Source organism: Girardinichthys multiradiatus, chromosome 11 (genome assembly GCF_021462225.1).
Source record: "Girardinichthys multiradiatus isolate DD_20200921_A chromosome 11, DD_fGirMul_XY1, whole genome shotgun sequence".
NCBI classification, from domain to species: Eukaryota; Metazoa; Chordata; class Actinopteri; order Cyprinodontiformes; family Goodeidae; genus Girardinichthys; species Girardinichthys multiradiatus.
Window position 1 is genome coordinate 32,979,494 of NC_061804.1, and position 14,570 is coordinate 32,994,063.

At 40.1% G+C, this 14,570-nt stretch overlaps 1 protein-coding gene across 1 annotated transcript in view; it reads right to left on the reverse strand.

Annotated features, from left to right (window-relative positions):
• Positions 1-3,773: 3,773 nt before the first annotated feature.
• Positions 3,774-14,570, reverse strand: part of nectin3b (nectin cell adhesion molecule 3b) — a 42,341-nt gene continuing 31,544 nt past the window's right edge. The window contains exons 6-8 of the mRNA XM_047379228.1: positions 10,263-10,407; positions 6,872-6,974; positions 3,774-5,766 (exon numbers count right to left, since the gene is read on the reverse strand). Of these exons, the coding sequence (XP_047235184.1) occupies positions 5,614-5,766; positions 6,872-6,974; positions 10,263-10,407 (401 nt within the window). The 3' untranslated portion in view covers positions 3,774-5,613. The remainder of the gene's footprint in view (positions 5,767-6,871; positions 6,975-10,262; positions 10,408-14,570) is intronic.

The window sequence follows — 14,570 nt, forward strand, 5'->3', positions numbered from 1 at the left end:
AATGTAAGACAGTGATTCTCAGTTAATACAATTAAATCCGAGTAAGTAGATTAATACATTTTGTGGATAAAAGTCAACTTTATCGCTGCTGCTAGTGTGGTTAACATGTAGTTCTCTTTTTGACCACCAGAGGGCAGTGCTGATAAACTGGAAACAATGCTGACATGAGCTTTGGCAGCTACTTCCAATCCCAACATTTTGAGTGAGATTGGCATCGTTTTAAAGGTGCTTCTTTTTCTTTTTATGGTTCTATTCAATATAAAAACAGCCAGTTTTACAGCCCCTTAATGCTATGCTGTGGTAGTTACTTCAACATTTTCCTATCTGTTAGAATACACTAAAACCATACTAATAAGATAAAAAACAATGAGTAACAAACTCAAGTTTCATATAGAAGCTTGACAAAATGTTTCTTCTTTAAGAGAGGCATTTTGGTCCTTGCTGTGTCTTCTGTTTTTGCTCCTCCATCTTTTTCTGGTTAAATGTTCAACTCTAATTTATTGGATAATTATGTGAGCTACAAAAGAAAAACTGCCTACTGAGGACATCTCAGTAAAAACACCAGCCAAACTTTCCAAATAGGTCAAAACTGGTGAGTTTCTCATTGAACTTTCTAAGACTTCCAAAAGTCCAGTAGAATAGTCACAACAGGTGGCCAAATACATCCACTTACACAAGACATTACATTTTAAACAATTCCTGCTCAAGCGCAAGATAATTTCATGTGATCATTTTATTTCATGTGAGAATATTTTGTTTACTAATATGGTTGTTTCCATGAATAACCTACAGAAACCTTCCATAAGAAGGGGTATAATTGTTCAGGGTTAATCTTTTTAATGTTTAGACATTATGAACCAACACTGCTGCTTCAAGAACACCTTGTTAGTGCTGTATCTGTGGCGCTTCAATTGAACGCCATTAATACAGATGCATACCAGCCTGGATCCCGACAAACACCGGTCTTGAACTTTCACATTTTGGCACGTCACAACCTCAAATGTCAATGTATTTTATTGAGATTTTGTGTGACAGAGGCTGTTAGAGGCTGCAAAAAACTTTAACCAGTGGCAAAGGTTCAAATCAAAGAATATCCATGTGCTAAAATGGCCCAGTTAAAGTCCAGACTAAAACCCGGTTGAGAATCTTTGGTAAGACTTGAAAACTGGTGGTCACAGATGCTCCTTGTCCAGTCTGGCTGAAGTTGCATATATTTCAGTCCCTCTGTTGATCTAGGGAGCTAAACAGAAATTCCAGCAACATTTCTTAGATTTCTATTTGTCAACTATTTTTAAAAATAACACACTACTTTCTGTTGATCTTTAACATACTGTACAACACACTGAAGCTTGTGACCTGAAATCTTTTGACCGTCTAAGGGGTAAGACAACTTTTGCAGTGAATATGGTGGCCTCTTTATTGTGACATCTAGCTGCCAACACTGAGCCAGTGAACTGCGTATGGATATTTCAGTGGATTTTCCTTACCAGCAACCTGCTTTAAGCATGCCAGATCAATGTGAAAACCAAGCTGCACTCAAACTATCATGTCTTAATTAGCTTAAATTACACACAGTGTGCAGTTTTTATATATATATCTACAGGGGTTGGACAATGAAACTGAAACACCTGTCATTTTAGTGTGGGAGGTTTCATGGCTAAATTGGACCAGCCTGGTAGCCAGTCTTCATTGATTGCACATTGCACCAGTAAGAGCAGAGTGTGAAGGTTCAATTAGCAGGGTAAGAGCACAGTTTTGCTCAAAATATTGAAATGCACACAACATTATGGGTGACATACCAGAGTTCAAAAGAAGACAAATTGTTGGTGCACGTCTTGCTGGTGCATCTGTGACCAAGACAGCAAGTCTTTGTGATGTATCAAGAGCCACGGTATCCAGGGTAATGTCAGCATACCACCAAGAAGGATGAACCACATCCAACACGATTAACTGTGGACGCAAGAGGAAGCTGTCTGAAAGGGATATTCTGGTGCTAACCCGGATTGTATCCAAAAAACATAAAACCACGGCTGCCAAAATCACGGCAGAATTAAATGTGCACCTCAACTCTCCTGTTTCCACCAGAACTGTCCGTCGGGAGCTCCACAGGGTCAATATACACAGCCTGGCTGCTATAGCCAAACCTTTGGTCACTCATGCCTTTGCCAAACGTCGGTTTCAATGGTGCAAGGAGCACAAATCTTGGGCTGTGGACAATGTGAAACAAGTATTGTTCTCTGATGAGTCCACCTTTACTGTTTTCCCCACATCCGGGAGAGTTACGGTGTGGAGAAGACCCAAAGAAGCGTACCACCCAGACTGTTGCATGCCCAGAGTGAAGCATGGGGGTGGATCAGTGATGGTTTGGGCTACCATATCATGGCATTCCCTTGGCCCAATACTTGTGCTAGATGGGCGCGTCACTGCCAAGGACTACCGAACCATTCTTGAGGACCATGTGCATCCAATGGTTCAAACATTGTATCCTGAAGGTGGTGCCGTGTATCAGGATGACAATGCACCAATACACACAGCAAGACTGGTGAAAGATTGGTTTGATGCACATGAAAGTGAAGTTGAACATCTCCCATGGCCTGCACAGTCACCAGATCTAAATATTATTGAGCCACTTTGGGGTGTTTTGGAGGAGCGAGTCAGGAAACGTTTTCCTCCACCAGTATCACGTAGTAACCTGGCCACTATCCTGCAAGAAGAATGGCTTAAAATCCCTCTGACCACTGTGCAGGACTTGTATATGTCATTCCCAAGACGAATTGACGCTGTATTGGCCGCAAAAGGAGGCCCTACACCATACTAATAAATTATTGTGGTCTAAAACCAGGTGTTTCAGTTTCATTGTCCAACCCCTGTAGGTCTGCAGACAGCTTGGCTCCATGTTTTCATGTTTTGTTTTTCATCCGTGCTTTTAACTCAAGTTCTAAAATGTACATTTTCTGTACTTTTGCTGCCATGGAATAAATAGAAAGTCCTGAACGTTTGTCAATGTAAAATTGGTCTAAGTGATCTTTGGTTCCAATAAATGTACAATTATATAAAACTATACTTCAGGATTGAATAATTCAACAGCCTTAAGCTCCTGCAGATATTATCAATGGTGTAACTTTATCTTTTGTTTTTGGTTTACAATATTTTTATGGGTACTTACTATTTTTGTTGTTTCCTGTTGGAATATTGCTCCTTAATAAAAACGTATTTGCTCTAAATGTGTGCCCTGTGAAGTTCATATAGTGTATATTTAGCTCCAGTTATAGCTGTACTGGCACATTTAAACACTAGGTGTCAGTCTTGGAAAGATGCTGCTGGGCCGAGCTCTGAGTGATCTAAGCCAAGACAGGATTCATGTCAAAACACTTTCAGCATGATTTCAGTGCAACATCAAGCTCACCTCCACCACGTGTCCTTTTTAAAAGGTTCCCGGTATAAAAAAAAAAAAAAAGAAACTTCCCTCTGTTCTGGGAAAAACAGTAACATGTTGAAAAGTGTTGGTGACCTTGAGATCTTTTTTAATGGAGGGAAAAAGAAAAACCAGCATCAATTCACACTCTCTCATATCTTCAAGGGCAGCTTCTCTTATTGCCTTAAATCGTGACTCAGAGCTTCCATTTGTCAGTGTTTACTTAAAAACCTCACTGAACATGCTCATGTGGAGCTGTTTGACATTACACAGAAGCTCAAAATCAATTCCTTTTCTGCCTCTTTTCTCTTTTTACGTGCGGTGTTTATGATTTTCATGCATCACACTGAGACCCAACTGGGAAAATTGTGCAATTTAATACATGTAAATAGGTCACACAGGAAGATAGCTTGTATTTAGCTCATCACACTGGAGTATGTCATTGTTACAGTGGTCCTCAGAGGTCAATAAACCCCCAAATGGCACTTAGACAGGTTAGTTGATTCTAAACGTCACATTAAGACTCTGTGATTCACTTTACCTATATATTTCTACACAACTGTAGCCACACCTATAGTGTTTGATAAGTAAAGAGCTATAATTACAGTGCCTTGCAAAAGTTGCACATTTTGTCACATACATTTCAGTGGATATTAATGGGATTCTATGTAAAAGACAAACACATAGTCATTCATAATTATTACGTAGACGGAAAGTATTGCATGGTTTTCTTAATTTTTTACAAATCAAAATCTGACAGTTATCATCCTGATTGGCAAGTAGAAAGCCCTTGTTGAAAGAGAGCCATAAGAAGTCCTGTGTGTAGTTTGCCACAAGCCAGGTTTGGGACACAGCAAACATGTGAAAGATAAGATCAAACTTTTTTTTTTGCCCTACCAGCAGAGCATGAAGCAGAAACCACAACACAGCACATCAACCTGAATTGACTGTAACTCAGGGTGACCCATGGTGGGGGCAGTATCATGCTGTAGGGATCCTTTTTTCACCAGGGACAGGGTAGCTGGTTAGTCTTGGTGGAAAGATGGAGCTAAATACAGAGCAATTCAAAATGAAAACATGTTAGAAGCTGCAAAAGACTTGAGATTGGGATGAAGACTCAGTTTCCAACAAGACAAGCACCTTGAATACGCAGCAAGGTTGTCTATGGAACAGTTTAGATCAAAGCATATTTATGTTATAGAATGGCCTAGTTCAAGTCCAGATCTTAACGCAATTTGGAATCTCAGGGCAAGATTTGTTGTTCATGAATGCTTTGACCCAGTCTGATCAAGGTACATTTATTTAAAAAAGAAAAATTACTAAAAATGTCCTAGATGTGCAAAGCTGGTAGAGACATAACCTAAATGACTTGCAACTGTATTTGTGGTAAAAGGTTGTTCTACAAATTATTATCAGAAAGTTTTTTTTCTAGTAGAAAACTTTAAATACCATGTATGTCACTTCACAATAATGAACTACTTTGTGCTGGTCTATCAAATAAAATCTCACTGAAATATACTTAAGTTTGTGGCTGTGATCTGACAATATGTGATTAAATTTCAAAGGGTATGAATACTTTCTCATTGCACTCGAAAAAGTTAAATTTACCCAAAGCCTACAGTTACATAATAACATCTTCTAATGTCAAACACACATTAAGTTCATAGATGAAATTTCACTGGATCTTTGAAGTTTGGTCTGTTTAGAAGTCTGAGTATGAACAAAACGCCACAGATTTTCATTCTGAAAACTAAACAATTATCCGTTCTATTGCATAATAAGGCAAAGAGTTTTTCCAAAATAACAATTGAAAACTGAATGTCTGATACAGCCTAGCCAAAGAAAGTTTGATATTTAGGGAATAGTACTGGCTGTTCCCCTGTTTCCAGTTTGGTTCTGAGCTAACTGTGCCTGTTTACAGCTATAAATTTACTGTGTAGCTTATTTCAGAGAGTGCCTGGAAACAGCTCAAATCAAGAACAGGCTGTTCCCTCAAAATGCTTAACTTTTTTCTTTTTTGTTTGAGTAAAATGTGATAAAAGCTGCCTCCACAGTGAGACATTTTCCTTTGTCGCTGCCACCTGTCCTCTCCTCTCCTGTGGATTGATGGCTCGGTGAATCAGGTGAAGCCCATATGCTGGATGCCGCTCAGGCAGAGTGACTGGCAGGTGATTGGTGGACTGTGTTCAGGAGATCTGTCACACGTAGTGCTCACGGTGGTTGATGTACACCTGGTCCGTGCCGCTTTGATGACACACCCACTCCAGGCGGGAGCGCTGCTGATCTGATGGTGGTACGGGCCTCGCCGCTGTGGGTGGGTGCTGCTCGAACCTGTGCTCTGCACTTCGAGCCTGCAAGTAAGAACAGAACATGTTTGAGAAACAATACTCCAGGCTTTGAACATTAAGTATTAATCTATCCATTATCGGAAAATGGAAAGAGTAAGGCACAGCTGCAAGCCTACTCTAGGTTGCTGTGCATCTAAACTGGCCTGGCAGGAAGAGCATTTATCAGGACAGCAGCTAAGGGGCCCAAGTTAACTCTGGAGGAGCTGAAGAGATCCACTGCTCATGTAGGAGAATCTATTGACCAGCAACTATAAGTCATACACTACACAAATCTGGCCTTTAAGGACCTTTATGGTTAAAAGAAGGCCGTTTAAAATTTCCTGTGTAAAGTTTGCAAGAAGCCATGTAGGCTAGGGGTCCCTAACCCTGGTCTTCAGGGCCCGCTCTCCTGCATGTTAAGGTGTTTCCCTGCTGAAAGACACCTGACCTAAATGAATAGGTGATCAATAGGCTTCTGCCACCTTTGTTAGCATCCTGAGGAGGTAATACAACTGTTTCAGTCAGTTGTACCTGAGCACAGACACATCTAAAACATGCAAGACATTCTGAACAGTGGTTCCTAGGGACCCTGGTTGGGGATCAGAAATGAGGGGGTACACTGCAAACATGTGGAAGAAGGTGCTCTGGTAGGAAGAGACAAACTATTTTTCTGGTCTACATGCAAAGTACTATATGAGATAGCACACTAAAACCCTGAATACAGTGAAACATGGTGGTAGCAGCATCATTCTGTGTGGACACTTTCATTCATTCACCAGGGACAGATTTGATAGGAAGATGGATGGTGCTCAACAAAGGGTAATCCTGTAAGAACAGCACAGCATATCTAAGCAAGTTGAGTGATTCACATGCAAAAACAAGTTCACATGTGAGTCTAAAAAAACAACATGCTAAGAACACAAATTAAAATTTCCTCACGCTACATATGAAATGAGCAGAGCCATTAGGTCTCAGCACTTAATAATCTCAGATAATGACATAACCCACTTATTTTTTTTATTCTAACTATCTGCTTTGACTCATCATGAAATAAGAAAGTGGTTTCTTTTCTTTAGAGACATCCTCACGCACGCCTCTGAATCGGCTGCAGCGAGGTGGCGGGGTTTACCTGACACAGCCAGGCCACTTGTGATGCGTGGACTCCCAGAGGAACAGCCGGTGCTCTCTCTGAATACGGAGGGGGCGGCTTGTGAGTCGGAGGAAGGTCAATCCTTGGCAGAGGAGGAGGGAAAAAAAAGACATGGCAGAGAGGAAAAGATCTTAGTTTTTAATCTGAATGAAATAGAGCAGTGACTGTTTATAAGGGAAAGAAAATTAATTTCTGGATCAAATTTTCAGGATGGCTGCTTATAAGAATAACTTTTTAATCAAACTGATGTTATTACGGTTACAAATTAATAACTGAGAGCTGACTAAATTTATTGGATGTGTGAAACATGAGCATTTCCAGGCAAGGCTGGATGTGTTTTGGGACATATAACAGTCAGAATTTCTGCAGCTTGAACAAACCTACTGAGTAAGAAGTAATTTTGTCTGATATCAGTTACCAGAGCCTGTTTTAAGTCAATAAAATTGCTGAGGTATCCCTGTCAGTGGGATAGTGGTCTCCTTAGAGATAAAGGTGATGGACTCCTGCACACAGCAGTAAATTGGAAGATTTCCGACAGCTGTTCCTCTGAACTCCCACATGACGTGGACGTTAAAGTCATTGTGTTATTTTCTGAAATATCCATCCTCTGCTAAACTGAAACCTAGAAACTGACCTTGGCAATTCATAAAAAAATGTCATGACAGGCATCAATTTTTCCACCACTATGTGTCGCCTAATGCTGCTCTTTCCTCTCGTATACAGATTACAGTCAGTGCTCTCTGTGACCTGCTGTCCTACACTCACGGCTGGGCATGATGAAGGAGAGGGACGAGGTGTGCGTCCAATCACCCTGCCCCCCCCTCCACCTCATTCCACTGGGACTTCCAACCACGGTCACACTTAAGATGCTAAGTATGTCGTGGAATTGACCACCCCAGCACATGGCTGGACCGAGCGTTCTGTAGAGTCAGCTCAGCGATGCAGGGCCCACACCCCAGCATGGATGTTAAGCTGTACGTCATGCTGTTTGCTGCCAGTCGTCAGGAGTCTGTAGCATGAACTGGAAACGTCTTTTAAATCTGTCTGAAAACAGAGTTGTCACTGACATAATGTAGACATGAACAGAGGACAGTCAGATGAAATGGGGAGTGGGTGGGTGGATTGGCTGTTGCAGTTTATATTTAATCATTGTCAGTCCCATTTCTACACCCTCCTAAAAGTTTCTGGGATGACATGAAATTATATGCACTCATAATTAGCAGGAATGTCATTTTATTTTGGGCTTTTAATGATGCGTAACAACTTTGTTTTCTCTTTGTGAAGAGGAAGAAGCCATCTGAACCAATCTGGGCTTTTGAGAAAAATCACCCTTTTACATGAATTAACTATGATCACAGACATTCTTTAGTTTATTTTCACTAGCCACACCCAGGCCCAATCACTGTACAGTGCCTTGCGAAAGTATTCGGCCCCCTTGAACTGGTCAACCTCTTGCCACATTTCAGGCTTCAAATATAAAGATATAAAATTCTAATTTTTTGTGAAGAATCAACAACAAGTGGGACACAATCGTGAAGCGGAATGAAATTTATTGGATGTGTCAAACGTTTTTAACAAATAAAAACTGAAAAGTGGGGCGTGCAATATTATTCGGCCCCCTTGCGTTAATACTTTGTAGCGCCACCCTTTGCTGCAATTACAGCTGCAAGTCGCTTGGGGTATGTCGCTAAGGGGGCCGAGTACTTTCGCAAGGCACTGTACAATCAAGAAATTGCTTAAATAGGAACTGTATGTCAATATGAAGTAGGCTAAGAGATTTCAAAAAGGAACATATCGTGCAATGATCTAAAGAAATTCAAAAACTGATAAGAAACAGAGTTATTTACATCTATCCACCTGGGATTACAAAGGATTACAAAGAGTTTTTAGTGATTTTGGACTCAAAGCACCAAAACGAGAATCATTCACCATGGGGGAAAGTTAAAACTTTTTATCAGTGGCTGGCTGACCAAAATTATTTCAAGGGTGCATTAAAAAAGAAAAAAGGAGCCCCAAAAAGACAGGTAACACAGAGCGGGTCAATGCATGCTGAGGCTCACAATGGCTAAAACTGGGAAATCTCTACAGAGTCACTAGCTACAGACCAACCAACTTTATAGCTGTCAGATTAGCTCAAGAACAGTTCAGAAACAGCTTCATGGAATGGGTTTCCATGGCTGAGCAGCTGCATCCAAGCCTTACATTTCCGAGGGCAATGCAGAGTGCCGGATAATGGGGCGTAAATTCAAATTCCAAATTTCAAAAAGCCTACCGCTACTGGAGTGGAGACATGTTATCTGGACTACAAAATCCTCATCCAACAGCAATGCCTGACTTCACATATGCTCTCCAAGAAGAGGGGCCTGCAACCACTGGGGTTATGCATTCTGGAAAAACAATTCAGATCCCCAGCTGGATCACTATATAAAGGTGAATTTATTTATATGAAGTGAAAATAAAATGAAACACGGTTTCTAAAACGTTTTCCAGCAAATTTGTGTAAAGTGTTTAGCTCGTTTATTTTTGGCCCCTTTATGCTGGTACCTCTAAATAAAATTGACTTAAGAGAGCGTGGCAAGAAGTTAGCCATTGTTGTAGACAGGACCAACCACATGTCGCCATGAACACATCATCATTACCAGGAAACATGATGGTGGGAGCATCATGCTGTAGGGATGCTTTGTCAGGAGGGACAGGGAAGCTGGTCAGACTGGATGGGAAGATGGACAGAGCTAAACACAGGGCTAGTATGGAAAAAAAATCTGTTAGAAGCTGCAAAAGATGCGAGACTGGAATGAAGGTTCACCTTCCATCCTAACTTAAGGACAACATTCCTAACCATACAGTCAGAGTTGCAAGGGAATGGTCATATTGATACGTTACGAATAGTCTTTTCTTGAGGTGTGAATATTTTTGCAACACACTGTACAAGCCCTTGACCAAAGCCTAATAGTCTTTATTTTGTTCATTACAACACAGGTTCTTCCCTTCAATTTGACCGTCTATCAGACTAAACATGGCACAAATTCACATAGTGTTTCATGTCAGTCACAGGACTCTGAGACAGGGCTTAAATTATTTAACCTTAAAGTTCCTCTTTGCTGTTACATCAAATGTGGCAGCTGGTGGACTGTAGGCACATTTGGAGCAAAAGAAGACAAAGGCTTACTGCCAAGAAAAAAACAATCTTCCACCCTTCAACCTTATCCCGCAGTCTTTCCTGCTCCGGGGCATGAACCACTGAGGAGCTCTCCACAGGAGCAAGAAGTAAACCACATCTACCAGTGGGATTCAGTCACCTCTAGATGTACCATGTCATTATTTAACTAGCCAAGCATATTCTTCAGCATGAATTATTTGTTAGACTTACACTTTGTCAGTGTAGGCAGTCGGAGGGGCTTTCCGAGCAGTGAGAATCACAATGATGAAGACGGCGATGAGGAAGAGAGCTAGGACTGCACCCATCACAGCTCCGGCCACGGTGATAGAGTTGGTCCTCTCAGCCTGAGACTGGTCTGAAACAGAGCACAGACAGGATTCCAGTAATTTAGAAAGAATTAGATAGACATACAGCCTCTTTCAGTTGCACACTTTCACATCAGCTGTGTCCTCAGTGAGAACCGGTAAAAGTTGCTGTCGATTAGATTTGGTATTTTTGTACACAAGCAGTGCACTTTTTAAACATTTTTAAAGCATTTCCAGGAATATTTTGTGCACTGATCAAAAGCTTCTCTGAGGTATCATTTACTCTGGCAACACCATCATGTCCATGATGTTGCACAAAGGACCAAGGGATCTTCACAAACATATAGAAGTGCAAGAAAAAGGTGAGTGACCCAAACAGACCACAATGCAGAAGTTAGAACTTGAATAACTGCATTGAGAGTATAACTTCCAGCAGAGTCCATTTCATTTATCATGACTCTTGGTAAAGATGTTCAAAAAGTCTTAAAATAAAATGTTTTAGTTTTTAATCTCATGCTGAAAACGTTACAAAATTCCAACATTTGATGTGAATACTAAGAATTTAGTGGCGATGTCCTTACAGCATTTTGTAAATTTATACTTTACCTTTTAAAGTTGATCACAGATTTTAAGAACTTCTAATTAGGAATCCATGACTTTATTTCCCAAGGGTATATGTATGAATTAAACAGATTTATGGGAGCTGGATGGGGACTGATATTTATCATGCCACCAGGATGGTTAAACAAAGCAAAAAAAAACAAAAGCTCACTGTTAGAGAACTTCAACAAAGAGGCAGCTTGGGTTAAACAACTCGTCATATCAACCATTAGATGCCATCTACTTGCCAACCATTTGTTGGTAGTGGTGCCATAGGAAAAAAATAGGCCCTTTCTGTCCTGACAACACAACAAATATGGTGTTTTAAACTCTACATGCACTTTAACTGGAACCATGTACTTTAGTTAGTGAGAGTAAGATTGAGTTTTTCCGCAGCAAACACTTCAGGAGGGTTTGGTGGGAAACAAATTATGAAAATGTGGACAAATACCTTATGCCCATTGTATGGTGGAGGATCTAGGATGCTGTGGGAAGGCTTTTCTTTCAAAGGTACTAGGAACCTTGTTAGAGTGCATGGCATCATGGACTATTTGAAATACCAGGATATTTTAAATAACCTTCTGGCTTCTGCCAAGGAACTGAAAACTGATAATCAGTTGATCTTTCTGGACAACAATGATACAAATCAAACAGCTACATAAACACAAAATCAATCTTCTTCCATGTCCATCTCAGTTCCTAGACCTAAATCCAACAGAAAACCATTTGGTGAGCTGAAGTGAACAGGACATAAGGACCCAGGATGATCCAGGGAGATTTTGGGAATTGTCAAATATCTCTCTCTGTAATTTCCACACTGAGAAATGTTGTTGGAAAAAATTAGGGACCATCTGAGTGGGAAAAGGGGCTTGTACAAAACGGATCACCGCTGATTTTGTTAATAACTAATATTTCATAATATGGGATTTTCCCTACTGAACAAAACTATTCAAAAGGCTGGATTTGTCAATATTGTTAGATGAGATCCTATAAAATAAAAGATGAATTTTTGATTTTTTGCATCTTTACCACGGATGCCAATAAATGCATACTGTCAGTTTTAAAGCCTACTCACCTAATTGGACAAAATAATACCCCTGTCTTCTGAAATTGAAAGCATGGCTCAGTTACAGCAGCTAAAGACAAACCCCCAAAACAGTACTTTCATATCTTTTCAACACAATTTTCAGGTAAAAACCTGTTACTTAGCATTTAAGATGCTGAGAGGTAGATTTTAATACTTTTGGTCAAAACTAAACAGCTTAAACTATTCCATTGCATTCACCATATTTTCTTCTTTCCTTTGGGCGAAGCAGGCTCTGCTGCTTATACTTAAATCACAAAAGATCTGGGAAATGCATTTTTCTACACAGATTTTATGCAAAGTTCATACAGTTCAGGATCACACTTTGTATGAGTTCCATCCATCCCAAACAAAATCATTCCACCTATAAATGACCCCTCACATGTGCTACTCCTAAGTCAGATTTAGACATTTACAAACCTCCATTAATTTGATAATCATTACCACTCTATCCAACTTACTTCTACACTCTGGCCCCGTTGGCCTTTTGAGTGTGTTTCTTTTGTGGGATGAATTAGCAATGTTAGACCATATGTCTGCATATTGTAGACTGAGGGGATTAGGATTAATTGTGATTAGGATGTATTAAATCAGACACAACAGCAAGCGTTGCCCAAATAAAATGTGATTGGCCAAAGCTTGTGAATGTAGGCCACTGAAAGAAGTGGAGGACAAAGAAGGCAAAAGGTGGAATGGTCAATTCCACTTAGTGTGGTTGTTGAAGGTGGGGGCGAAATCAATAATGTGCAGGATGGGAATTTTAAATAACAGTACAATTACCATGCAGATTGAATAGTTGCACTGAAAGTCACTTTTTCCTCCTTTGCTCCCTCTTTCCATGCGGTCCTGTAACAGTTAATAAGCTATTCATTACCGTTGATTTCTGCTGAACTACAAAAAGGGCCTCTTGAGTTAATCGAATTGCCTTTAAAAATGTAGCTCCTCAAGGTGTCTGCTTTATTGCCTGTCCACAGGCATTAACACTAATTTTTAAAGATAGACAAAGGACACAACAACTGGGTTAAAGTCACCCTGCATAAAAAGAAAAAAAAAAGAAATGGGCTCAATAAATTAGAACATCTAAATATTAACATGACAAATGGAGCGATGCATTTTAAGTGTTTATTTCTGCTAAAAACCCAAAATTCTGTTTCTGAGAAAATAAAGTGGTTTTAAGCAGAAATTTTATGGTGAGGACACAGTTATGGGAAGGCTGACAAAGAATTACTGTAACATTTAGTGGTAAAAAGGTAATAGGAAAAGACGGATAAGCAACACATAACAGCCTTGAGAGGATTATGAAGCAAAGTCCATTCAGTCAGCACCACTGCACACGCTGTGCTTTAAAAAATATTTGCTCCCCAACAGATTTTAATATCAGACAAAGCTGATAGGAATGAATACAAACGTCCTTTTCAAATAATTTTATTTATGTGGAAATAATCAAACCAAACCAAGCTGGCCTTATATAAAATAATCACCTTTCTTGTTAAATTATGAATTCATCACATTTGTTTGAAAAGAATAGTTTAATTTTACTAGCCACAGTCAGGCCTGATAACCCCCAGATCGTAGAACTCAAGAAATAGCCTAGACAACAACCCTCTAGCACCACCAAGTAGGCTAAAACTTCTCAAAAAACAAAACATTATGCTGACTCGAGAACTTATACTGCACCAAACATGAGTATACCTTTCATTAGACCTACATTTCTCTATTTGATATACTGTTTTACTGGTCTTATGAAATATTCAGATTTCTTAAGACCGAACTGAAATTAAGCGTGCCAATGATGGCTACAAGCCAATAATAACCAAAGCAAATAAATGCTTGAAATATACTGTAATAATTAAGCATTATATACTTAAAAATAATATATTTCAAATACACTGCTCAAAAAAATAAAGGGAACACTCAAATAACACATCCTAGATCTGAATGAATGAAATATTCTCATTGAATACTTTGTTCTGTACAAAGTTGAATGTGCTGACAACAAAATCACACAAAAATCATCAATGGAAATCAAATTTATTAACCAATGGAGGCCTGGATTTGGAGTCACACAAAAAATTAAAGTGGAAAAACAGACTACAGGCTGATCCAACATTGATGTAATGTCCTTAAAACAAGTCAAATGAGGCTCAGTATTGTGTGTGGTCTTCACGAGCCTGTATGACCTCCCTACAACGCCTGGTCATGCTCCTGATGAGACGGTGGATGGTCTCCTGAGGGATCTCCTCCCAGACCTGGACTAAAGCATCCACCAACTCCTGGACAGTCTGTGGTGCAATGTGACATTGGTGGATGGAGCGAGACATGATGTCCCAGATGTGCTCAATTGGATTCAGGTCTGGGGAACAGGCGGGCCAGTCCATAGCTTCAATGTCTTCATCTTGCAGGAACTGCTGACACACTCCAGCCACATGAGGTCTAGCATTGTCCTGCATTAGGAGGAACCCAGGGCCAACCGCACCAGCATATGGTCTCACAAGGGGTCTGAGGATCTCATCTCGGTACCTTGCGGCC